Source organism: Hyphopichia burtonii (genome assembly GCF_001661395.1).
Source record: "Hyphopichia burtonii NRRL Y-1933 unplaced genomic scaffold HYPBUscaffold_7, whole genome shotgun sequence".
In the NCBI taxonomy this organism is placed as follows: Eukaryota; Fungi; Ascomycota; class Pichiomycetes; order Serinales; family Debaryomycetaceae; genus Hyphopichia; species Hyphopichia burtonii.
The window spans coordinates 649,845-675,313 of record NW_017963734.1 but is presented as its reverse complement, the minus strand read 5'-3'; the positions used below and the strand labels follow the sequence as shown (position 1 = coordinate 675,313).

The following is a 25,469-nucleotide window of genomic DNA, read 5'->3' as shown; positions in this document are numbered from 1 at the left end:
TTCCTGTTGTTCTTCTGGTAATTGACCCTGCTCATGAGGGGTTGTGACTGCTACCTCCTCACGGACCTCTTCGGGCCTCGCATTATGCAGTGGCTCGTCGCTCATCTATTAGTTAACCGATAGTAGGTAGGTTGTATTTGAACAGATCAAAACATCAACTAAAAATGACTTAAGTTTCGCAATACAAAAATTTCAATACTAAATACAAAATTGCAACTATGAAATGAAAACTTTCATCAAAATTCGTTATTAAAAGCTATAAAATCATTAAAAATGCATTAAAATTATGGGAATCTACGTGTATTGAGCTCATAGTTCACCCACCAAAGGGATTTTCCATTTTAGACCTTCTTTGTCGTATGCACAAGATCTTTGCCGGTTAGAAGTTTTATCATCCAATCTAGTACCTGGTTTGTATTCTTCGACATTATTCCAGTCTAAATCGAAGTCACCAAAACGATTTATGAATTGGCGACGTTGATAAACCGTATTAAATTTGAAATATCTTTTTTTGAAATGATTATTGAAGTAAAAATCTGCATATGCAGCTAATTTGTCTTCTCGAGGGTCTTTCTGTTTGTTCAAGATATAATTAGCCATGCTATGATCTTTTTTGCTGCTACCGTAAACCATTTTCATTCTTTTATCTTTATACTTGTTTTGCTCTTTTTCAACGGGCCTTTTATCTTTATTTGGAGCGGAAGGTATGGAAGATTTAACCAAGACATCGTCAACAGAGTAGTCTTGGTCGTATTGATCCATTATATCAAAAGGATCACCTTCACCATAATGGGCTTGATCATCATTCTGGTTCAACTCATGATTTTCACCCCCATTCTGGATATAGTTCAAAGCCTTATATAGATTTTTCATCGGCAAGTTAATGAAATACTTATAATTTGTTTCTTTAACTGAGTAGTATAATAAGTCGAAATCGTTGAAAAGAAGCAGCGGTTGACAAATGTCGATGAAAAAGATTCTAAAACCAGATTTCAAATAAAGCCCGATTTCTTCCATCACCAATTGAACTTTGTATAACTTATTATGATGGTTGCAATCATCAGTACCCACTTTAGGATCGGCAGGGGGTATGGTGAATTCACCCAATCTTAAAAAACAGAATTGCTGCTTTGGTAAAATTTCATTAATATTAGTTGGCGGATAAAAAGTCTGAGTTACTGTTTTACCTTGCAGATTTTCATACTTGATTTCAAATTTCGTAGTACCCAATCCGCTTCCGTGCTTAATAACCAAGCCTATATTCAAGTTATAATCTCCTGGAGCCAACCATAAACTCTTGGTGTAAGACAAAAGATAACTTCGATTAATTTCAACAAAATGATTAAATACATAATTCGTGGGTTCATCTATCTTATAATCGGTATATTCAGCAAACAATCTCTTATTTTTCAATACTGAATAGATATAACGCCAGGAATCCTTGATATATTCACAATTCAAGATTTCATTGGCAACTATAGGATCCATATCCCGACAACAATCTTCTGCCCTCTTTCTGGCAACGGGGACATTCTTCAAGTCAAGACGACTCTTGATCACATTTCTGCAAACAAATCTAAATGCATCTAAAGATCTAATATAGATTTTTATCCATGACAATGCCTTGATTATGACATAAATGATATCTTCTCCAAAAGTTTCGATAATCTTATCATAGTACAAACTGTTGTATAGCATGTAGAAATGGGAATTGACATGTTTCAAGCTACTAGCAGGCGCTAGCCTTAGTAACTTGATCTGAATCTCTAATGGTAACTCCCCTATCATGATTCATTTAGCTGTACTGATAGGCAGGGGTAAAAGATGATTTGAAAAGTAATTGAAAAATTCCGCTCTCACTCCGCTATAACTCGAGTAATTGCCTTATTTTGATATCAAATTTGAATTCCTCTAACAATTGAAATACTGAATGGCACCTTCTTAATCATAGATACCCGGAATAGCAGTATATTTTGACTATTGCACAATTGATAAGAACTCCACAGTGTAAGATCCTTTTTTTTCCCTTTTCTTTCCTTTCTTCAGCACCTGAATTTTTCAACTTGAGTTCTTTTCTTTTTCACCCTTTTACTTAACGCTTCCTCCTCTTTAAGCAAGGTGTTTTAAATCATCAGACTTAGCTCTAATTGTTAACCAGGTCATTTGTTGCTTATCGTTGCGGTGTTAACCCCTTTTGTTATTTGCTATTAATTTGTGGTGTACGGAAATCACAACCTAGCTCCGACCATGTTGAAGGAACCCAAGAGATCAGAAGCAGGAAGGTCCAATTACCTTGGGTTATTGTTGAGGTCACTGGCCGTGGTAGTTTTCTTGGTCATTGGATGTCTTACATTGGCTCTGACAGTGAGTATCAAACTGGAGTTTGATGAGAAGTTGGGACAGATATTTACTTCAAACCAGTGTCCGGTAGCAGAAATTGTACGTCCCGAAGGTTATTATCAGGATAACTCTACCGTTTCTAAGATAATTGGCGATGAGAGCTTTCGTAATCAGTCCGCAGCCAAATTATCGGGAGCTGTGCAAGTGAATACCGAGATTTTTGATTCTGATCCTTCAGTCGAGGAGGATCCCGAGTACTGGGCAGCCAAATTTGCTCCATTTCACGATTATTTGAAAGCCACTTTCCCCAGGCTCTTCAATGAAGTGTTGAAAGTCGAGAAAGTCAACCAATGGGGGTTGTTGCTTACGTGGGAAGGGTCTGACTCGAGCCTTGAACCAATAGTTTTGATGGCCCATCAAGATGTTGTGCCCACTCAAAAGGCCACTTTAGACGACTGGACTTATCCACCATACTCGGGCCATTACGATGGAGAGAGACTATGGGGCCGAGGCTCTGCTGATTGCAAGAATTTGTTGATTGGGTTATTAGAGTCCAGCGAATTACTAGTGGATTCTGGATTCAAACCTCAACGTACGATTATCTTTGCCTTTGGATTTGATGAAGAAGTAGGCGGTGAACGGGGTGCCCGTACGATCTCAAAGCGTATTTTGGAGCGCTATGGACCAAATTCAATTTATGCAGTTGTTGATGAAGGTGGTCAAAGTTTGGTAGAACAAAACGATGTTTATTTGGCGTTACCTGGAACCTCTGAAAAGGGAGCGTTAGATGTTCATGTTTCGGTTAAAACCCCGGGGGGACATTCTTCTGTACCTCAAGGCGACCATACTTCAATTGGATTATTAGCGCTGTATATTCATGATTTGGAGAGAACCCAATTCAAAGGAGTGTTTACGCCTTTGAATCCAACCTTCCATGAATACCAATGTATTGCCGTTCATTCTCCAAGCTTACCCGCCGACGTTAAACGGGCCATTCTTGATGCTGAGTATAATTCAAAAGCAAATAATAAGGCCATTGACTACTTGACCAACGAATCCTTATTGAGTAGATTCCTTATTTCTACTTCGACTGCAGTGGACATTATCAACGGAGGAACAAAGTCCAATGCCTTGCCAGAATACGTCGAGGCAGTGGTCAACCATCGTATTGCAATTGAATCAAGTGTCAACGAAACCGTGGAACACGATTTAAGAATTGCCTTTAAGATTGCTCGGGAAAATGACTTGGGGGTTAAACTCAACGGCAAAGAGTTGAAGCCAGTGACAGAAAAAGGCTTCTTTGCCATCGACTACTCCGATCCTCTCGAACCAGCACCCCAGACCCCAGTTGGTGATGCTAAGTGGAAGTTACTTGCCGGGATCATCAGACACGTCTACGAGGAAGTCTCCTTCCCGGACAATGCCAAATCTCCTTTCAAGGGTAAACCCGTCATTGTGGCTCCAGGAATTGCCACCGGGAATACCGATACCAGATACTTCTGGGACCTTACCAAGCACATTTATCGTTACAGACCAGGCTTGAATCCTACGGTGGAAACCCATGCTCACGGCGTAGACGAGCGTATTTTGTTCGACTCCCACCTTCAAATCATTGCCTTCTACTACCAGTTCCTCCAAGTGGTCGACAACGACCGCAGCTAATCATATAAGTATATAATTATATATAAATACATCAATATATCAATATAAGTATAATATTTGCAACTATATTGTTGTGCACGCGCACTACGTTTTTTCCCAGTGTCGTTGGAAACTTCGAGAAAATTAATGAAGGCAATTTATCAACGAAGCCAAAGTATAAAAGGAAAGAAAGACATTCACCACAGGAAGTCAATTGATATAGGAAACATACACAATGGCTGTCACACATCCAACTGTCTTATGGGCACAACGTTCCAATGAAAATGAAGCAAGCAAAAACATTATTTATTTGACCATTGCTATTCAAGATCCTCAAAATGAAAAATTGGAATTGACTTCAACTCATTTAAGTTTTGAAGCTGATTCTGCTGAAAACGATAATCATTATAAATTGGATTTGGAATTCTTTGAAGAAATCGATACTGAAAACAGTAAGAAATCACAATCCGGACACAATCTTTTCTTTATTTTAAGAAAGAAGAACTTGAAGGAAGAATACTGGCCTCGTTTAACTAAAGAAAAGGTTAAATTACATTATGTTAAAACTGATTTCGACAAATGGGTTGATGAAGACGAGCAAGATGAGCAACCAGAAGAAGAAGACGACATGCAAGGCATGGGTGGTTTAGGTGGTCCTGGTGGTCCTGGTGGTCCTGGTGGTCCTGGTGGTGCCGGTGGCCCTGGTGGCCTTGACTTTGCTTCCATGATGCAAGGTATGGGTGGTGCTGGTGGTGCCGGTGGTGCTGGTGGCCTTGATTTTGCTTCCATGATGCAAGGTATGGGTGGTGCCGGTGGTGCTGGTGGTCCAGGCGGTGACTTTGATATCAGTAAATTGGCTAGTCAATTAGGCCAAGCTGGTGCTGGTGCTGGTGCGGAAGCCGGTGCTGAAGATGATGAAGAAGACGTTGAAGAAGTTACTAAATAACTGCCGGTTCCCCTGAATACTAATCATTAAAAAAATATATATAAGTTATGAGTAATGACAAAACTTCTCTTTATTTGTCCTTTCCTAGTTTTTCTTTTCTGATTTTTCTCTCTAGTTTATATTCATGTAAATTAATATTATTCGATATTCATCCATTTAGATAAAAGTAGCTCTAGCGAGATCATATCCGATGATGCTTCGGTGTTGGGCACTTGGGTCTCGTCCACCCCAACTTCCACACAGTCTACCTCGCATCTCGTCACCTTTATCAATTTGTATAAGAGATTCCCCCAGTAGTTAACTTTCTGCCCATCTAGTTGCTCCGAAAAGTGCTCTAACACCCGGTAGAATACTAACGTTTTGCAATTCTCATCCACGCATCCTGGTGCCATTGGAGAACCAGGAGTGTAATGGCTTTTGGTTAGCATTATCAACTCTTCCCATGACTCGACCAACACGACATTGATTCGCGGCAAGAGGTTGACTGTGCTGATCAGAGGAACAACTTCTAGCTTCCCATTATCATAAAGAGCAGGGTCTGCAATCACCAAGGTCACCTTTGATTCCGGTTCCAATTGGGCTTTTCTCCGTAATTTTTCGAGAATTCTTGCTGAGACCTGGGTGAGCGTGTCACACTCCCAGTACTGAATCTCCTCACCGTCCCTAGTGGCCCTGTTTAACTCCATGGCTGTCTTATTGCAAAATACGGTGATGGAGTAATAAGATCTAGTGGAAAATGAATGTCCACACGACTTTTTCTAATTTTTTTATTTTTTTATTTTTTTTTTTTTCGTTCTTCACTGAAAAATTTCAACCAAATCGACATTAAGGTCTTTTAATCTTTAACAAACAAGTCTTTGAAGAAACAGGATGCTTCGTTTACTGAGACAGCTGCTTGGTGCCCAGCGCGGGGCCATGCGTAGCTTTGTGAGATACCAAGCCACTGCATCGGTCACCACTGAAAGTGATACGGTTGAAGGAAGTGAAGAAACGGTCAGAAGAAGTGTTGCTAGAGAAAGAGCGATTTCAGAAGCATTAGCCAAGGAAGAAGAAGGGTTTGCAAGAGCAAGAATGTTGCGTGAGATGAAGGAAGAAACGAAAAACATGATTAGTACATTAAATAAAACCCCATCCACATTAATTAGTTCTAGATTGAAAAAAATTCAACTAGAATTAGATAATTTACCAGATCAAGGAAAAGTCAAGCAATTAAATGAAGAATTAGAAGAATTTTTGAATAAGCATATGAATCTACCAAAGTTTGAAATTCAAAATAGACCATGGGCTAAAATAAGTAATTCTAATATTGATGAATTGAAAACATCAAGTGATAATTCATCAACTAGTCAAACCATTAGATCTACAGCATCAACGTCTATTTTCAATCAATTCCCCCAATTAAAACCAACTCCTAATTATAAACCATATTCTGAACAAGAATTATTTTTAAGACATTTATCCCATACAAGAAATCTGGGTAATTTAGGATCAAATTTAACTGATATTTATTTACCTAAAGATGATATTAGAAAACCTCAACATCTTGAAGAAACTTCCATTAGTACTTTAATGGCAGCAGGATGTCATTTGGGACATGCAAAATCTCAATGGAGACCAAGTACTCAACCTTTCATATACGGAGAATATAATGGAATTCATTTGATTGATTTAAATGAAACTTTAACTTCATTGAAAAAGGCAAGTAGAGTTATCAAAGGAGTCAGTGAGAAAGGTGGGGTTATTCTTTATGTTGGTACTTCTAAGAGTCAAGAACAACATCTTGCATTAGAAGCTGCTGCTAAAAGATCTCAAGGTTATTATATTTCTAAAAGATGGATTCCTGGTACAATTACTAATTTTGTTGAAGTTACTAGACAATTAAGTGGAGAATTAAGACATGAAACTGATTTATTGAATCAATCAACTGGCCGTGATTTATTAAAAGAAGCCGATGATTTAATTAAACCAGATTTAGTTGTTATTTTAAATCCAGTTGAAAATAGAAATTGTGTTAATGAATGTATTATACTGAGAGTTCCTACAATTGGATTATGTGATACTGATATGGAGCCTTCTTTATTGACCTACCCAATTCCTTGTAATGATGATAATATTAGATCCACTAATTTAATGGTTGGTGTATTATCAAAAGCTGCTCAAGATGGTTTACAAATGAGAATTGATAAAATGACAGCATATAAAAAGACTCAAAATAAGCAAAAACTGAAAGATGAATTAAATCAGTTGTTAGATTAATAATTTTGTAAATAGTTAAATTTAAAATCATTGTATTTATCATTATTAGTAGTTTAATGGTTGATGTTTCCTTTTTTTACAAGGTTCAATCACTTCAATCATTGGTTCATCGTTTGAGGTTCCTTTCAAACTTAGATTTTTATCCCTTATTTCTTGTAAGAACTGAGCCCGATGTTGTTTTTGAAACTCAATAAACTTTTTTGCCTCTTCCGTTTCATCGTTTTGAATCAAATTCTCTTCATCTAATATTAAATCACCAAGTTGTAAATTTCCAGCGTCGGTTTTTGGAGTATTCAGAATAGTCAGTTTCCCGAGTAGTAAATCCGGATTGCCCAAGAGAAATTTCTTCATTGCACCATTCTCCGGGACGAACGATTCATTATGGAACTCAACTAGTTCCTCTGCAGTTATGGATATTGGCATACCGATAACATCATCGAGTTGATTTTTTGCTTTGAGAAAAAAACCACTACAAAAATTATTGCAAATTTGTTACAAAAAAATAATACAAATTTTATTACAAAATCTATTACAAATCTATTGTAAGACATGAATAAACCGATAGTATAAACAAGAGGTACCAGGAAAGGGTTGATTAGAGAAATTAAGAGTTTTTATTAGGGCCACTGGTATTGAGGTTAATCATACTTTTTATGTTGTTCTTCTTCTTCTTCAGAATCATCACTTCTATCATCCTTAGCTTCTCCGCTATTGAAGAGTCTGTACAAGATACGAAGGATGAGGAACAACCAATAGGTGTTGACCAATTGTAAAGCCCCAATCAAGAAGAAGACGATTGGTTGGGAGATCCAACATTTGTACTGTTGAGTATCCCAATTCAAATCCCATTCACCGACGGTTTTAAACTCGGTGAGAACGGACCACAAGATTTTCAAATTCAAATAATGTCTCAAGTAAATCCAGGTAGACATGAAAAGAACAAAGAAAGGAATGGTTACTGGAGAATCCAAGTAGTTTAAAGTTTTGGAGAGAGCCAAAAAGAAATCCGATACGTCCATAGTGATATAAACGGCCAACCCCATCCAAGTGAAATGGAAACGATACGAGTTCCAAATCAAGGCAATGGTGACAATATGATGTAAAACCAATTCTTTAAAATCTTTACGGGGTTTTTCCAATTGTAAAATAAGAACAATTGATTGTTGAACCCAAAAGGCAGCTTGTCCTAAGTAATAAATTTTAAAATAGATATCATGAGTTTTATGGGGGTAACTGATATAGAATTCGGTGGTATTGAAATACCATAAGGGAGTTCTTGACATGATCCAAAGACCAAATGGACCGGTTATACCATAATAAAAGATCCCATAAGTTTGTTCCATGAATCTCTTCTGTTTACTTTCTCTTTTAATCTTGAAAAACTTAGCCAATGGTCTTAAGATACAGCACATTAAAAATTCTCTCAAGAAAGTGAAAAAAATGGCGTAGTAAAATACAAAATAGAAATCATTAACACCTTTACCGTATTGATCGGTTCCTTCAATCTTATAAGATGGAATCATCAATTTTGCTAAAAATTCATGTACCAAACCATCAGAAGCCGATAATAAAAAGGTCCCAATACTAATTAACAAAACAATCAACGGTTGAATCCAAGTATGTCTATAACTCAATTCTCTAAATGCAATAATAAACTTCTTCAATATAGCAATATCCGACGAACCTTCCTTCGACAATTCATTGATTCTTTCAAACGACTTTTTTCTAGAATGGTTACTAATATACATCGTACTCAAAGATGGTGAAGTATCACCAACTTCAAATTTCCCCACGGATGACCCCCGGCGACGGGTGGTTTGTTTAGGCGACAAATGATTCGAATCACTCATGTTTTCCTACTTGATCCTTACCTTACCAATCAAAGAAACAAGTCTTAATCCAAAGTTCAAGCTAAAGAGCACCAAGCATACCCTAAACCCAGTCACAACGGTTGTTTTTTCTGAAAATTTCTCCAGAGCGTGTCTTGTGCATCAATTCATAATTGTACCCCTATACCGATTAGGAACCCCATACCCATCTTTCCGGGACCAGCTCCACGCTGCCCACTGGCAGGGTGTCCTGGACCTGGTCTGCTCGTTGGTCTTGATCAACAGATGCTGTCACAACCCGTTTTATGTCTTGTTCGGCAGTTTGACAGGCCGTTGGTCCACTCCGGACATAGCCCGGAAATAGCCCGGCAAAACACCCGCACACCGCATACTCGTAACCCGTCCTCTTTCGGCCGGCAAAACCAGCATGGAAGCTCCGTACATCTGCCCGGGGGGGCTTCCTGGCGAGTCCCGCTGGTGCTGCGTCCCCTTCGCCAGCTTCAGTCTTTTTCTGCTTGACCCTTTGCTGCTTGAAGTAGCTGATATTCTCCCTGAATCTCCCTGAATCTTTTCCAATTCTTTGTTTTAGTGGTGAATGGCCCCCCGTTCCCAGAATTACTTAGCACACGTTGGTGTCGGGAGTTAACCTGCGGGTGGCGCCAACCTGCAAACCGGATGCAACCCGTGGGTATATTTCAGCACGTTCCCTTTTTGCAACCACAAACTGTTATCTATTGGTTTACTGGTTTGTACTGTTGTTTGTACTGTTGTTTATACGGTAGTTTATACTTTATACTGGTTTACTGCTTTACTGCTTTGTACGGTAGCTTATACGGTGGTTTATACTTTATACTGGTTGACTGATTTACTGCTTTACTGCTTTATACTATTGTTTATATGGTGGTTTATACTGGTTTATACTTTTGTTTATACGGGGTTTATACGGTAGTTCATACTGTAGCTTATACGGTAGCTTATGCTGGTTTGCAGTGGTTTATGCTGTAATGTATACTCGCTTATACTGTAGTTTATACTTCTGTTTATGCCGTGGTTTATATTCTTTATACGGTACTTCATACGGTGGTTCATCTAGTTCATTACCAGTGAAAGTATTATAAGTCAATTATATCTTTGTGTTTTGACAGCTAAACAAAGATATGACTTGTAAGTCATGGGGAAAACCTCCGCTAATTCTCATGATCCACAAGCTTTCAAAGACAAAATGAACCATTGATCAGAACTGGCCCCTAAAGCTCTTGTATAGAATAAGCTACCAACTCTTGCTTCACCACTAAATATGCACCCGTACACCAGATTTTTCTCGATTACCTAATCAGAATTGTACGGAGGTGTTGATTTGACGGCGGCAACTATTAAAACCACTTGTTTCTTTATCAACTCTTCATTAACCCCTTAAGATGTTTGGATCCTCGAAACCCGAACCAGCAGGAAGGTCGTTGGAGCTGCTCGTCAAGAGAGCCACCGATGAAACACTTACCACCGACAATTGGCAGTATATTCTTGATGTATGTGATAAAATTAGCCTGAATCCAGAAACTAATACTAAAGAAGCTATCCAATTAATATCCCAAAGATTGAGTCTAAGAGATGCCAACGTTGTCTTACGTACGTTGTCATTGTTGATATCGGTGGCAGAAAACTGCGGATCCAGAATGAAACAAGAAATTGCCACTAAGCTGTTTTTAAATGATTATTTGATTAAAAAATTGGCAGATCGTAAACTTCATAAACAGGTTAAATATAAAGTGTATCAAGTGATCCAACAATTATACCAATCTTTCAAAGGCGATCCTTCTTTGAAACCAATGGCTGACGCTTATCAAATCATGATTATACAGTATAAACAGTACGATATCTCGGGTGCCGGGCCTGATAAACCGGCTAAAAATCAAATGACTAAACAGGATAAATTGGAAGAAGATCAAGAATTAGATAGAGTTCTCAAATTATCTTTACAAGAATATGAAAAGGAACAATCTTATAAGAAAAATTATTTGAATACTAAACCATTACCAGAAACCAAAGATGATGATGATGTATTGCCAGCGCAGCCTGAATTGCAATTGAAAAAATCAAATACTAACGTGAGTCACTCTTCTCAACAACCTCAAACAATTGCCACCGTTTCTAAAGTTCGGGCCTTATATGATCTAATATCTTACGAACCCGATGAACTCTCGTTTAGAAAAGGTGATGTTATAAACGTGATTGAATCGGTTTATAGAGATTGGTGGAAAGGCTCTTTACCAAGTGGGAAATCCGGGATTTTCCCCTTGAACTATGTTACTCCTGTGGTTACTAAATCTCCTCAAGAATTACAAAATGAATTAAATATTGAAAATAAAATCTTATCAGTTGATCTGAGAAAAGTTGAAAAATTATTAGCCTTGTTGAGTTCAAATCCAAATTCTATTAATGAAGATGAAATCACCTCCTTGTATAACGAAATCATTCCAATTAGACCCGACATAGCTAAATCAATCGATAAATATAGTGTTCGTAAAGAAGAATTGAGTCTTTTGCATAATGAATTGAATTCAGAAATTAAAACATATAATGAATTGGTAGATAACCTGATCAATAGAAGACATAGCTCTTCTCAAGTTCCTTCAATTCCTAATTATAATTCTCCTTACCCTTCTCAGCAATTTACAAATCCAAACTCACATTTCTCAAATCCAAGCATTCAATCTTATAATGAATTACAACTGCAACCCACTAGTACCGGTTTCGGTAATGCTAATCTTTATTCAAGTCCCAATTACTTTTCAAATCCTTCTGCTCCTCCTCCTCCAACTTCTTTTAATCAATCAACAAATTCTTCTCAGCAGTATTCTGCCCCTGCCTATCCTCCTCCTCAACACCACCACCAACAGCAGCAACAACAGCAGCAGCAACAGCAACAACAACAGCAACAACAACAACAGTTTCTGAATATCAACCGTTTCCCTGAAGTTAACAACCTTTAGTCAATTCCATGGACTTTTCAATTAATCTCTGTAATTGGTGTGCGCAAAACAAAAAAAAAATAATCAAAAAAAAATCAATACGTAGTCAAAGTATAAAAGAATGATCGATTATCACAAGAGATCTAAAGATACTTCAAGTCCAACAGCATGTCCAATTTGTATTCGCATAGAGAACAACAGAATAATCAACGGTTTGACCAACTAGCGCAGACATTACATCAATTCAGAACGGTGGTTAACGATGATATACATGGGTCAATTCAACAAGAAAATCTGACATTAGATATGTTAAATGATAACTTTGGTCAAGTTTGGATAAAAGTAAAGAGAACAAGTGGTGATTTACGTAATGTCATGAATCGAAATGCAAGTCTTACAAGAATTATTGGCTTAATACTCTTGATATTTGTTATCATATGGATGTTAACTAAATTAAGATAAGACTTGATCGTGTTGATCACGATACATCTATGTAAATACTTTAATGAGTTATAATATGATTCCATGAAATGAATTGCTTATATATTAATAAAGATCCCCAGGATCGTAATAAAAAACTATTGTTTATTGACAACATCGGAACCTAATCTGTAATTTCCAATAGCATTACCCCAATTAATTTTGGATTTAGTAACTGGCAATAATCTTCTTAAATTCTTAAAATATTTTTGATTCAAATCGTTGAAATTTTCAACAATTTTAATGGTAATTTGATTTTCCGAATTATTAATGAAATTAACAATATCACTTTCATTTTTTGAAATTTTTGTTGATTCAATTGGTTCATCAAATGAAAGACGTACGTTACCGTCTTCATAGTAGTGAATATCTAACTTAATGTTCCCACTTATTTCTCCATTTTTCAAAATATAATGTGATTTCCATTGTCCAGTATAGAAATTATCATTATTTAATCTTTGTCCAATTATAATCACATGAACTTCTTCTTGTTCTTTAGGTATAATCGTAAATGCGTAACTCGATGGATAATGGTCTTCTCCATAAACCATCAATTTTTCATTCAATTTATCAAAATAAGTTGGATATTCGATTTCAGATGTTTCAATATCTTCGAAATCAATGGCAGTTTGTTTACTTAAATCAATATTGAATGCTTTTTTCCCAATGTAATCAATGTACTTGGTTGAATTCTCTTGTTTATTATACTTTGAAGCAATCAATTTAGATGAAAATACACTGGCATTTTCATTTATATAATTTTCAATACTTTTATTAATTACTGAACTATTAGCTTGATTCGATAATAATGTATTCAAGTCTTGACTCACTCCTTTTAACTCTCCTGGTGGTGAACTCTTCACTAACTTATCTAATATACTATCTAACTTTACCGATGACATTGTCTTTATTCAATTGAATGGATACTTAACTCAAAGTAGTAAACTCTCTGTCCTTTTATTTCATTTCGCTCGCCCTAAAGTTTTGGGCCTTTTTACCAGATTTTTGGTTATACGTACACTACATTCAGTTAAGTATATACTAAATCATAAAAATGGGTATCCAACTATACAGATGATAAATAAAAAGAGAGAATGAATGCATAGGGTATCATGATAATAAAAACGCACCAGCACCTTCATTTACGGCTTGTACTAATTTTGCTTTCATGATTTCTTCAGAGGAATAATTAGGTAATTTGAGATAATTAGCACAAGTCATAACACTAGGTAAATAATCATCATCACTAGATCCAGGTTCGGCTAGTTTTCGAACGACCGTGAATTCTGGTCTAAGTGATTTGAAGCCACCGACAGGTAATTTGGGAGATCCGGTTAAAAATTGTAAAAATGATCGTTTTTCAATGTCATTGAAATTTACCAAGATATTAATCAATCTTTTGATGGCTTCCGATTCTTTAGTGTAACCATGGTTAGCATGAACAGAGTTTACTATCGTTGATAAGGACCAATCTTCTTCGGCACTGCCTAATAATTCAACTAATTCTTGAGGTGAAAAAATAATCAAGGAATTTATTGGGAAAACTTTACTAAAGCCTTCCATGAATGCTTTGGTTTGATGAACTATACCTGAATACAATGTTGCTTCCAAAACTTTATTGACATAGTTTTCAACATTTTCATGATTGATAAATATTTCATCACCATTTGGTATTAATTCGTAATCAGGGTATCCTGGTAATGTGAATGTAAGTGATAAATCATCTAATGTACAATCGTCAATAACAACAGCTGATCTCTGGTCTATTGGAACATCTTTGTAAGCTTCAATGTATTTGATCAAATGTTCTAATGAATTGGCCAATGTTGAGTCAACCAATCTTAAACTGTTCAAACTGGTCAATTTTTTCAAGTCTCTATTGGTAGGTTTGGCTCCTTGATTAAAAAATTGAACTAATTTCAAAAACACTGGATTAAAATTAAAATCAATAATTCTTGAATCGAGTAATGCACGAGCGATAAATTTACCTAAGGTTGCAAAAAAATAAATCATTTTCCGGCCATTTTCACTGAAAACTTGATTTTTATCTAATGGATATGGGAATAAACCAGTATTTGATTGTACATAGCTTTCTAAATCCTCTTGGTTATCGTCACTATTGTCTCTCCATAACTTTAACTTTTTCTTACAAAATTCTCTTGAAACCGTTGCGTAAAACTCTAAAGTTGGGCCTAAACCAGATCCAACTTCATCAAAATATTCAATTTCCAAAACACCAGGAGTAGAACCATAAAGTTGTAAAACTTTAACCGCACTTTGTAAAATTGATTTTCTTGACAATCTTACTTTTTGTCTTGTTGGTCTTCCTAATTGAGCGCGGTGGTTATTATTGGAGTTAGAATTGGATGAGCCTTGGCTATCGGCGTATTCTTGATTGGTTCTTAGCTGCCAATGATGGATGGATCTTGAAAATCCAAACGACGTAGACTGTAAGAAAAAAATCCTAGTGTCTAGCGGAAAAATAAATGAAAATTGTTTGGTAATATGAATACTCCATCCAGGTAATGTTCCACTGGCAACAACTAAAGGATCTTCCAATTGACGATTTAATTTGACTGTTAATTTCCAATTCATGAATTGCTCATTTGATATCTTAGAATCTTTGGCATAGGAATTCATTTCAAAAAAAATCTTCAAAAGTTTTAATATATTTATCGTTGTTGGATCATAATTGTCGTACTCAATATCATTTAATACCTGTGAATTATATGTGATTGGTTTATTATTCTCTTCTTCTACTGTTGAACTGACTTTTCTATAAGTAACCGTGTGGATATTTGACCATATTTTGGTTGGATCAACCATTTCATCAGTTTCATTTTGTAAAGATTTACAAATAGCCCCATAAATAGTGGTTTCATTTGGTATAACTTCTCCGTTGATTAAGTATTCAGTACTTAATATTTTAGGAGGCGATTTTATTTCCTCATCACTCAAATTCTTGATTGCTTCTTGATCTTCATCTTCATTATCTTGATCTTCATCTTCATTTTCCGGAGTTGCATTCCTTGAAAATTCTTCTAAAATTCTATATCTTTGTTTCAAGAAGCTATCAATACTTTTAAAAGTTGCAATAGCATGAACTGACAATACCATATTTTGCATATTTACAGGTAATCTATTTGAATCAGATTCACCTTCTGCGATTAATCTAATTCTAACCTGCCTTGCCATCACTGCTGTATGAGGATCGTGGTTTGAGCTATATTTTAGAGTACCAGATAACCCTAAAGTTGATTGTCCAATACCTGAAGAAATAATCTCAAATGATTCGGACCTTGTTAATGCATCTTGTAATTTTTCGATAAAGAAAGAAATGCTTTGATCATTAAAAAAAACGTCTATAAAACTTTTGTAGCAATCATTGAATTCGAAGCCAAATTCATAATTTTCCAGAGTAAATAAATTTGCTAAAGATTCAATTATTCCACATGAAATTAACTCAAAACTTGAAATTGAATGATTAGGACTTTTCAACGAAAGTTTCAAAGTATTCCATAAGTCATTCCAGTTCCTGGAATTGAAATTTTTGATTGATTTGGAATTTAAAGTCTCATTAATTGAATGAAGTATATTCATATATTCATTATTCGAAGAGTCTCGTGAGTCAATATGCAATTTTTCAATTTTTTCTCCAATGTTAACTAAATCTTGATAAATTTCATCACTAGTTAATTTGGTTTCATAATTATTGATTAATTCCAGATCAATGAATTTATTTGCATAGGCATAATTAAAAACAAAATTTGACTTGGAGTTGGATAATTCTTCTTTATCTTCAATATTGTCAACCTCCAAATCATTAGCTTTATATTGAAGTTTTAAAGCATTCAAAATCTGTATTAAATCATTAGTAAGACCTTCACGTTCAAAATCTTGAATGAATAAATTAGGAGATTTTCTAATTAAATTATAACTTATTAAGAAAGTGGATAATAATAGAACATTTGAATGTAGTTTACTTATATTCTTTGGTTGTTCTTCAAGACGAACGTCATTATCGTCGTCTTCACTTAACATATCAACATCGTTTGATTCAAAATCTTTTAATATGAACTTTTTACTATTATTAACCACTGAAGCCAAGATATTAGTAATTAGCTCAACATTATTAATAAGATTGAAATCTTTCAAATCACAGAAAGATATAATTCTTGTTAGACTAATAATAACTTTCCTTCTAATTTCATAATCCATAGTAGCCTGGAAGGTATTTATTAATAGATACCAAATATCGTTTATAAATTTCCAATAAGATTGATTATCATTATAAAGTTTACAACGTTGATCATTTAGATTTTGTCTTATATCAAATTCTTCGAAATTATTTTGTAAAAAAGGAGTATCCACTGACTTATAAGATATCGGCAAAAGATAACCAATAAGATTTAAGAATTGTATGATTAATTCATTAGGAGCAATCATTAATGATTCAATTGAAATATTATCCGATTTATGATGTTGATTATATTTGTTTAAGCTTTTAACAATGATTTCACCAATATTACAATTTTCAATCAAAATTTTAGAAATGTCAACTGATACACTAGTTAAAACAATCAACGATTTAATTAAACTTATCATTGAGGAATAATTCAAAGGAGTTTTATTTAAATCATAATTTAAAGTTGAGTTAATATTGATATTTGAATCTTGAGGAGTGGAAAGATGAGTTGATTTATTAGCACTAATATAAATGACATGAACCATTTCATAAAGTAAGCCTTCTCTTTTAATGAATAAATCTTCTAAGAAATCTGGTTTTAATTTAAAACTCATAATAATTCTTGAAATAGCCAACCAACCATTTTCAATAACTTGAGGATCATTATGAGTACCAACGACTCTTGCAATATCATCAAATACTTGTTGAACATTTTCAAAATTAGTTGAGCTTATATTTGAACAACAATTAGCTACAATTGTTAAACATTTTCTTTGAGCATGAATTGTTAAAAAATCCAAATATTGTAAAACTGCTTTCAACCCATTATTAGTTATGATTCTATTATGAGATAAATTATCCCTAGAGATCATTTCCAAAGCTAATAAAGCTTGTTCACTTAAGTCGATATAGGAGATTTCCATTAATTTTTCACATAAGATTTCGATCGCGTTATTATTCAAAGCGTCATGAATGAAGTCCATATTAACTTCAATGAAATTATATAAACAACGACAAGCAACCAATTGTAACTCTAAATGATCGGCAAGAGAAGCATCTTTCATTATTTCAACCAAACTACGAGCTAATTTATTTGCCGGTACTACCCTTTCAGAAGTTACCCCATTTAACATTAATAATTTTTCAGATAATTCGTTTAAAGTCTCAAGAATTAAGTAAGGGTCTTCACGTTGATTTAAATTCTCTATCAAACCTTCAAATTCCGAGTTCCCAGTGCTATCGCCAAAGATCATACCTGAACCCATCAATCTTTGCATTACATCGGCAAATGATTGGCCCGCTGGTCTATTGGATGACTCTGATGGTCCTCTCGAGCTCAAAAATGCCATATGTCTCAAAAGTTCAGCTCTTGGATCGTCATTTTCAAAATCTTCGTCTTCTTCTTCTTCCTCATCATCTTCTTCTTCTTCATCTTCTTCATCTCCGTGTTCCTCTTCTTCCTCGTCATCAAATCTTGCACTTCTTCCACTCATCAAGTGGCGTAGCAAGCTAGCAGGACCCAAGTTTTCTAACTCATTCAATTCGTCTTCATCCTCTCGGTTAAATCTAGCCCTTCTGGATGCTAATTCACTCAATCTTTGCAAAGAGTCGTCTTCCTCATTAGAGGAGTTCTCATCTTCGGTGGAACTCTGATTGAATCTTTCATGGGTATCATCAGAAGATCTACTCGACATTTTAACCCAATTCGTCCGTAGATATCTATTGATAAAGAGTAACTATCTTATTGCCACTGGGTAATCAAGCAGGTTTTAGCTTTTTGCGCCGACAAGATTTGCACCCGTGCATCATATGTACGGGTGCAATGAGCTCATCTGGTGTATGGGTGTTTTGTTTGACTTTGACTTTTTGGGATCACGTGACAAGCTGCATTTCCGTTAGGTGATGTGACAACTCCGTCCGGACTCACCACAAGCATACAATGCTCCAGTTCCTAGCCCTGGCTCGTTTTCCCAACATTTTGTGCATCACGTCAATTCCACTCTGTTTTGAATAGCAGTTTATCCGTTTGGTCAGAGTATCCCCCACAAATTCCTGCATGGTACTGGTCGGATATCGTATTTTTTTTTGTTTTTTGTGAAGTTCCTAGTTTCAGATGGGTGTTCCGGGGGTGTGGCCGGGGGTGCCATTCTGCTAACAACTACTGGGTTAACGCGGTGGTCGGAAGTACGCGAAGATGCCCCACGGCGCACCCCGAAAAACCCCACAAATTAGCAGCCTTTTTGTCCATCTCTTTGTATTAACAATAACTCAGTTCCCCCAATATTGGAGATGAAAGGCTCACAAAGGACTAACAAAGAAGTTACTAATGATTCACAAAAGATCAGGGAAGGAAGGTATTTAAGTCTGGGGTGAATCCAGCAAAAATTGGAGAGAAAATTGGACTAAGTAAGAGAAGAAACAGAATGTCTGAGATTGAACAGAATAAAAAAGCGGATGTTAGTCATAGCGAAATTAGACAGGATGATTTTGAAGATAACCTCGATAAGCTTGAGGATGGGAAATTAGAAGTGATTGACCCAGCAGACGAGTTACCGGAAAGTTTACAAGGATTAAGTGAGGAAGAGTTGGAAAAGTTAAAGAAGAAAGTTACTAGAATTGCTGATATAAGATTGTTACCATGTTTGGTTATACTTTATATTTTGAACTATCTTGATAGAAACAACATTGCATCTGCGCGTCTTGGTGGGTTAGAAGAAGATTTGAATTTGAAGGGGAACGAGTATCAAACGTGTGTTTCTATTCTTTTTGCCTTGTATATTCTGATGCAAGTACCAGCTAATATGTTTTTGAATAAGTTTGCTAGACCTTCGATTTTCATCAGTGCCATTATGTGTGTTTGGGGTCTTATTTCAATGTGTACTGGCTTTGTCTCGATATATGATGATCCAAATGGTAAAGGATTACCGGAAGGGAAATCTGGATTTGGAGGATTATTAGCAATTAGAGCCATTTTGGGTTTAGTGGAAAGTGCATATTTCCCAGCATGTTTATATTTGCTTAGTTCTTGGTACGACAGACTGGAATTGGGGGTTCGTAATACCATTTTATACTCTGGTAGTTTATTAAGTGGAGCTTTTAGTGGGTTAATTGCTGCCGGTATTATTAATCAAATGGATTATGTTAAAGGATTGAGATCTTGGAGATGGTTGTTCCTTATTGAAGGGGCCATCACCGTTGGTCTTGCCCCCATTGCTTATTTCGTTTTACCAGATATGCCTCATAATACTAAATTTTTATCTCAACAAGAAAAGGATATCATAATATGGAAATTAAAACGTGAAGTTGGTCAAAATGATTCCGATACCGAAAATAAAGAAGGTAGTATGGGTTCTTTGAAATTGGCAGTTTGTGATATTAAGGTTTGGTTAGTTACTGGTTGTTTAAGTTGGTTAGTGGCTGCTTGTGGGGTAACTAATTATTTCCCTTCTATTATTGAAACTTTGGGTTTCGATAGAATTATCACTCTTGTTTTAAGTGCTCCTCCTTATTTATTGGCAGTAGTGGCTACTTTCTTATGGGCTCGTCATTCGGATAAAACTGGTGAAAGGTTTTGGCATGTGGTGGCTCCTTTATTCGTTTCTTTAATTTCTTTCATTATTAATGTTTCAACTTTAAACGTTGGGGCTAGATACTTTGGTATGGTGATTATGATTCCTTCCTTGTATTGTTCCTTTACCACAATTTTATCTTGGATGTCGAATTGTGTTCCAAGACCTCCTTTGAAAAGAGCTATTGCCCTTAGTATAATGAATTGTTTATCAAATTCAGCTTCTATTTGGAATAGTTATCTTTATTTTAATGACGCTGCTCCAAGATATTTGGTCGCATACGTTTGTAATTGTGTTTTCATCCTTTTGGCAATTGGCTGTGCTTTTATCTTGAGGGCTAGATTAACTAAGTTAAATAAGAGAATCTTGACTGGTTCAATGAATTGGGAAAAAGAATTGGGTAAAGGTAACGATGGTAGCAAGATTTCTCCTAATTTCAGATTCCTTATTTAAGCAGAATACTGAGTATAATAAAAGTTTATTCGAATTCTTTTGTAAAGCATGATTTAAATTTAATTTATGTTAAAAGTTAATTCTGTAGAACTTGATTTAAATGGAATCTATTATAAAAGTTTATTCTGTAGAACTTGATTAAATTTAGTTAATTTTAATTGCTGCAAATTTACATTCATATTTAATTCGCACCATCAAAATCGTATATTAAATTCTATATACCAAACTATAAACATCGCCGTTCTTCGTATATTACTCTACAGTTACTATTAACACTATGTAAGAGTCATGGTATCTTCTAGAGAACGAGAGTTTTCGGTATGTCTCACATATAAAAGAGCTTGTTTTTGGTTTTTTTTTTGTATTTTTTTTGTTTGTAATTTTATCTTTTGCTCTGGGGTATAACATTATGAAGACAAATTCGAAAAAGTATATGTTAATAGAACTTGATATAAGAAAAAAGAATTAATAAATAAGTATTTAGAAGATAAAAACCATAACCAAAGAGATATATGAGTAGAAGTGAAAAAATAGTTATTTTAGATTCATTACCTGTTCGAATAATTCAATTTTTAAATCGTTTAAATTAGGGTTTTCATTCTTTGAGATGAGAAACTCTTCCAATTCAATGGGAGTTATAGTAGGTTCATCACTTGGATCATGATACATTGCTAAATAAGGATGTTGTAAAGCTTTTTCTGCAGTAATTCTCTTATTTTGGTCAAAAACTAATAATTTTTTCAATAGGTCAATTGCTAAAGGGTTAATTCGTTCATTACCGTATTTTTTAAAACGATTATAATGTTTATTGAAAAAAACATCAAAATCAACTGGGTAAAAAAATTCAAGAGTGCTTATATACTCTCTAGCTCTTTTAGATTTAATACAATTAAAATCTTCATCTTTAGGAGTGCCTAATAATTGAAAAATCAAAAGTAATTGACTTGTATAATCTCTACCGGGGAATAAAGGAGTACAAATTAATAATTCTGCTAAAATACAACCAACTGACCAAATATCAACTGCTGTTGAATATTGAGAAGGGGTTAACATGATTTCAGGTGCTCTATACCATCTAGTTGCAACATATTCAGTTAATATACCAGGATCTTTATTATATAAATCATTAGTTTTTTTTAAAGTATCAACTCTAGCTAAACCAAAATCACATATTTTCAAATCACAATTTTCATTTATTAATAAATTTGATGGTTTTAAGTCTCGATGAATAACATTAGCACTATGAATATATTTTAAACCTCTTAATATTTGATAAATGAAATATTGTAAATGATCATCTTGTAAGTATTGAGTATGAATAATTTGATGTAAATCACTGGGCATAAATTCTTCAATTAGATAAACTTCATTAAAAGTTTCAAAACTTGAAGGTTTTTGTACACAATGTAATCCAATTATATTTGAATGTCCTCTAAAATGATTTAATAACTTAATTTCTCTCAGAGTCCTTTTACAAAATAATTGATTATGAAATGGTTCAACTTTTTTAATTGCAACCAAAATTCCACTTGGTTGATGAACAGCAGAGCAAACAACACCATAAGCACCTTCACCAAGAACCTTGTTCATCCGGTATTGACAACTAATGTTGAATTCAATCCGTTTGATTGGTGGATTTGCATTACAGCTTTTAGTAGAAGTCATAATAATAATACAAGAAGTGAAAAAAGTATATAACGTAAAAAAAAAAAAAAATAAAAAATAAAAGAAGTTTGACCAGCAAACCTTATTACTTCTTTTAGCCAGCTTTTATAGCTGGAACAGTAGAGTAACTAATAATGGATCTGATTAATGAAGAATGTCTAAAGAACAAAAAAAAGTCTCCAGTTCAACCAGGAAGATCAGGGGTTTAAATAATTTTTGATTCACTTCAGGTTGGCAATCCAGAATTGGTAACTACAATGTGGGAACCATTCAACTCGAAACCTAATCCTCGAGGACAATCAAATAATATTCTAGAGTTGAAACATCTTCATCCCTTCAAAACCTACCACAATTTCCAATCAAGGGGAAATTGGCTGAAAAATTTCGGTTTCAGAAACAAAGGCACCTGCATGCACTTTATCTTTTTTGGGAAGGCAGCAGGACACTGTTTTAACAACCATTTCCCATTGCCAAAAAGCTACCCCTATTCAGACTCGTATTTCAACTACAATCAGAGTGGTCCAATAAGGAGACGGTATGCTCGAAGGGGGTGCTCCCGCATTGTCAGCCAAGTGGAATATTTCCTATCAGGTACTAATTTCCACCGGTTTCATTTCCCTTGACACAATAAGCACCGAAGGCCAGTTGCAAGAACAACCGGCTTATCACACTCAAGGGTAAACCCAGTTTACTAGCAATAACGGGTATCTTTGTTTTACCAACAATGCCCGCCTCTGCTGATGTTCAAGCATCTAATTAATTTCCAATAATTTAACTCCTTTGAGTAATTGCTGGGGAATGCTCGCTCGGGCAATTTTGAACCTTGGGCCCAGGTTTAGTACGAACCCCTGCGTGGCATGTCTCGCGCAGCACCTGGTTACCGACCCAGCTTGGGGCGGTTTGCCTGGGCAGATCTCGACCCATTTTGGTCGCTTGGACGCCCCTTGGGGGGCCCTTGGGTCCCTATTGGTTCCTATTAGTTCCTATTGGTCCGTTTTGGTCCCTTTTGATCCCTTTGGTCCCTTTTGTGACTTTCGCTTCATTTAATACATTGGACAGTCAGTTTGGGTATTGGCTCGGACCTCCTCCTAACGAATTAAGCCAGCAGCCAAACCCCTATATGCAATGAAGAATGCTAACAATTGTTGTTTGCGCTATTTTTCGATGGTGGACTATTACTGGATGGGTATTCAGTTATAGTTCGTTAGGTCAGTCAGCTACAGGCACGCGTTCATTATGGCACTTGTCAATGGAGTGAAATTTGTGAAATTAATTGTTTGCAGGAGCGGTTGCTTTATTGTCAGCTAGGTAGGAGGTATGGAATAGGGGATGTTGGGGTTTTTCAAGTTTGTAGTTTGTAGAACGGGTTCTGGCAAATTTCCTGCTTTTTCGAATGAAGGGACCACTTTTTGGACCTTCATTGAGGTGGTGGACTGGCTAGTGGTGAGGTGGTGGACTGTTGGTGGTTTTTGTTAAAAAATTGTTTTTTTTTTTTTGCAACAATTTCAATTTTTGCAATATTTGTAAAGAGTGCTCCCTTCGATATATTTGGTAGATACATAAGACTCTTTTCGTTGATATCTGAAAGTTGAGCCCTAAGGGGCTCTCTAATGTGGTCTAGCGACGAGTAACCAAGTCCAAAAATAATTGGTGGTGCCATTTAGTCTGTAAAGTCCTACCCCTAATCAAGGGAGGGTTAGGCGATTTAACAACTTTATTGAATCTTGAAAGCATGGCGAGTAATAGCCTCATTCCATACTTGGTAGAAGGATGTAGCCGACAGTTTAGTCACGTACAGCTCACTATGATGAAATTTTAGGTCTTTATAGCATACGCTGTTGCTTGATTGCAATATTATTTTAATGATTAGTCACTGTTACCTATCCAAAGAAGATTTAACATGAATTATCCTTGAACTAAGGTCTTTTTTGAAGGTTATCAAGCGTTTGTGCTCAACTTTTCAGTTCAAAGTAGAAATTTAGTGCAAAAATTGCCTGAAATGTTGGTTTTTTTTCAAGATTCCTACAAAAATAAGTCAAGCTTCTTTGCCTTTCACTCTTTTACTTCTTAAAAGCTCAATATTCTTAAATTATGGGGTAAAATCTCTTTGTAAAGCGTGTCATCTTTATGCAAGGACAATGCTAATCTTCTCTGTATTGTTAAAATTGACGAATGTACTATCCGAAGATAGTACGGAGGTTTTTTTGAATTTGTATTTGTTTTTAATAATTCTAAAATAAAAGTCTTGATAGAGACCCCGAATTCGAGTTTGACGTCTACGGCCATATCCAGCATAAAGCATGATTACCCGTCCGATCAATAATTATTAAGCTGCTGAGAGCGATGCTGAGTACGTTAGTGGGAGACCATAATGGAAACCATCGTGCTGTAGACTCTTCTTTTTTTGCAATTTTTTTGAGTTCCATGGGAGGTAAGCCGATGGGATGCCACTCCTCACAAAAACATACTGGCTTTTTAAGTCTCTGGTACTACCTCGTTTTGTAGCTACATAGAATGATCTAATTAACCTTTATCTCTCCAAAAGAATAATCAACTATACAAATTAGTTACCTCGACTGCCTCGCCGTCACTCCTTTCTTAATTTGAAAAGCTCAAAAGTCAAATTATTTGATTTCTAAAAGAATCTTGTTCCAGTTTTCGTTAGCATACATATCTCGACACCAGCTACTACGACGTCATTCATAAGACACTGCCTTTGCCACAGTAGTAGCTCAACTATATTTGATTTTGGGAAGGAATCGTCCGTAGCTCTTCGAATAAACCGCTATTGCTAGTGAAAATTAGTGGTGCATACTTGGACAAAAATGTTATTTCAAGTCCACTTCTCTTCCTTGGGAATGATAAACTTGATTACGAAAGAAACATAGTCTGACCACAGTTTAGTCCATTAAGGTCAAATTGATCGAATCTGATCTTGCACCTATGGCCACCTCTTTGTTGGATTGCAATCTGCGAAATAAGCTGCAAATTTTTAACTATGCTGCACAATCTCCTAGTAGCCGTTCCCATATCACATATTTCAACGATATTGAGTGTCAGACCGTGAAGGTCTGGCGGTGATGTCTTACATCAAGGCAGATCACAGACATCATCAAGCTGAGGTTTAAGCAAAAG

The 25,469-nt window shown here is 35.5% G+C and overlaps 14 protein-coding genes across 14 annotated transcripts; 7 read left to right on the top strand and 7 right to left on the bottom strand.

Moving 5' to 3' along the window:
- Window positions 1-236: 236 nt before the first annotated feature.
- HYPBUDRAFT_153885 (uncharacterized protein) lies at window positions 237-2,126 on the bottom strand. Its single transcript, XM_020221785.1, has one exon. It carries the CDS (start codon window positions 1,786-1,788, stop codon window positions 310-312), a length of 1,479 nt encoding a protein of 492 aa, XP_020074767.1. The 5' UTR covers window positions 1,789-2,126; the 3' UTR covers window positions 237-309.
- On the top strand, window positions 1,927-4,046 carry HYPBUDRAFT_153884 (M20 family metallopeptidase). The gene has a single exon (XM_020221784.1). It carries the CDS (start codon window positions 2,248-2,250, stop codon window positions 4,000-4,002), a length of 1,755 nt encoding a protein of 584 aa, XP_020074766.1. The 5' UTR covers window positions 1,927-2,247; the 3' UTR covers window positions 4,003-4,046.
- A 170-nt stretch (window positions 4,047-4,216) lies between these two features.
- On the top strand, window positions 4,217-5,396 carry SBA1 (Hsp90 cochaperone; the record flags this gene model as incomplete). The annotated part of the gene is made up of 2 exons (XM_020219860.1): window positions 4,217-4,676; window positions 4,779-5,396. The coding sequence occupies 2 exons, from the start codon at window positions 4,217-4,219 to the stop codon at window positions 4,925-4,927; spliced, it is 609 nt and encodes a 202-aa protein (XP_020074765.1). The 3' UTR covers window positions 4,928-5,396.
- HYPBUDRAFT_150326 (uncharacterized protein) lies at window positions 5,065-5,613 on the bottom strand (the record flags this gene model as incomplete). Its single annotated transcript, XM_020220268.1, has 1 exon — window positions 5,065-5,613. One exon carries the CDS (start codon window positions 5,611-5,613, stop codon window positions 5,065-5,067), a length of 549 nt encoding a protein of 182 aa, XP_020074764.1.
- A 229-nt stretch (window positions 5,614-5,842) lies between these two features.
- On the top strand, window positions 5,843-7,183 carry HYPBUDRAFT_112963 (mitochondrial 37S ribosomal protein uS2m; the record flags this gene model as incomplete). The annotated part of the gene is made up of 1 exon (XM_020218940.1): window positions 5,843-7,183. The coding sequence occupies one exon, from the start codon at window positions 5,843-5,845 to the stop codon at window positions 7,181-7,183; it is 1,341 nt and encodes a 446-aa protein (XP_020074763.1).
- A 51-nt stretch (window positions 7,184-7,234) lies between these two features.
- Window positions 7,235-7,625, bottom strand: HYPBUDRAFT_153882 (uncharacterized protein; the record flags this gene model as incomplete). The annotated part of the gene is made up of 1 exon (XM_020221783.1): window positions 7,235-7,625. A coding segment is annotated over exon 1 (236 nt), but the record flags the coding sequence as incomplete, so codon positions are not given.
- A 196-nt stretch (window positions 7,626-7,821) lies between these two features.
- On the bottom strand, window positions 7,822-9,033 carry LAG1 (sphingosine N-acyltransferase; the record flags this gene model as incomplete). The annotated part of the gene is made up of 1 exon (XM_020222379.1): window positions 7,822-9,033. The coding sequence occupies one exon, from the start codon at window positions 9,031-9,033 to the stop codon at window positions 7,822-7,824; it is 1,212 nt and encodes a 403-aa protein (XP_020074761.1).
- Window positions 9,034-9,609: 576 nt separating this feature from the next.
- HYPBUDRAFT_153880 (uncharacterized protein) lies at window positions 9,610-9,939 on the top strand (the record flags this gene model as incomplete). The annotated part of the gene is made up of 1 exon (XM_020221782.1): window positions 9,610-9,939. A coding segment is annotated over exon 1 (185 nt), but the record flags the coding sequence as incomplete, so codon positions are not given.
- Window positions 9,940-10,469: 530 nt separating this feature from the next.
- HSE1 (ESCRT-0 subunit protein) lies at window positions 10,470-11,774 on the top strand (the record flags this gene model as incomplete). Its single annotated transcript, XM_020223865.1, has 1 exon — window positions 10,470-11,774. A coding segment is annotated over one exon (1,305 nt), but the record flags the coding sequence as incomplete, so codon positions are not given.
- Window positions 11,775-12,149: 375 nt separating this feature from the next.
- Window positions 12,150-12,443, top strand: SFT1 (Sft1p; the record flags this gene model as incomplete). Its single annotated transcript, XM_020218946.1, has 1 exon — window positions 12,150-12,443. One exon carries the CDS (start codon window positions 12,150-12,152, stop codon window positions 12,441-12,443), a length of 294 nt encoding a protein of 97 aa, XP_020074758.1.
- A 116-nt stretch (window positions 12,444-12,559) lies between these two features.
- On the bottom strand, window positions 12,560-13,363 carry HYPBUDRAFT_112954 (uncharacterized protein; the record flags this gene model as incomplete). Its single annotated transcript, XM_020218938.1, has 1 exon — window positions 12,560-13,363. One exon carries the CDS (start codon window positions 13,361-13,363, stop codon window positions 12,560-12,562), a length of 804 nt encoding a protein of 267 aa, XP_020074757.1.
- A 153-nt stretch (window positions 13,364-13,516) lies between these two features.
- Window positions 13,517-15,149, bottom strand: HYPBUDRAFT_153879 (putative ubiquitin-protein ligase). Its single transcript, XM_020221781.1, has one exon. The coding sequence runs from the start codon at window positions 15,099-15,101 to the stop codon at window positions 13,572-13,574; it is 1,530 nt and encodes a 509-aa protein (XP_020074756.1). The 5' UTR covers window positions 15,102-15,149; the 3' UTR covers window positions 13,517-13,571.
- Window positions 15,150-18,986: 3,837 nt separating this feature from the next.
- HYPBUDRAFT_153878 (uncharacterized protein) lies at window positions 18,987-20,717 on the top strand. Its single transcript, XM_020221780.1, has one exon. The coding sequence runs from the start codon at window positions 19,071-19,073 to the stop codon at window positions 20,667-20,669; it is 1,599 nt and encodes a 532-aa protein (XP_020074755.1). The 5' UTR covers window positions 18,987-19,070; the 3' UTR covers window positions 20,670-20,717.
- Window positions 20,718-21,203: 486 nt separating this feature from the next.
- On the bottom strand, window positions 21,204-22,334 carry CEK2 (Cek2p; the record flags this gene model as incomplete). Its single annotated transcript, XM_020222378.1, has 1 exon — window positions 21,204-22,334. One exon carries the CDS (start codon window positions 22,332-22,334, stop codon window positions 21,204-21,206), a length of 1,131 nt encoding a protein of 376 aa, XP_020074754.1.
- Window positions 22,335-25,469: the final 3,135 nt, after the last annotated feature.

Excerpts from the sequence above, each read along its gene's own strand:
- HYPBUDRAFT_153879 (XM_020221781.1), bottom strand. The coding sequence starts at position 15,101 with ATGAATTCCTATGCCAAAGATTCTAAGATATCAAATGAGCAATTCATG.
- HYPBUDRAFT_153878 (XM_020221780.1), top strand. The coding sequence starts at position 19,071 with ATGTCTGAGATTGAACAGAATAAAAAAGCGGATGTTAGTCATAGCGAA.
- HYPBUDRAFT_153885 (XM_020221785.1), bottom strand. The coding sequence starts at position 1,788 with ATGATAGGGGAGTTACCATTAGAGATTCAGATCAAGTTACTAAGGCTA.
- HYPBUDRAFT_153884 (XM_020221784.1), top strand. The coding sequence starts at position 2,248 with ATGTTGAAGGAACCCAAGAGATCAGAAGCAGGAAGGTCCAATTACCTT.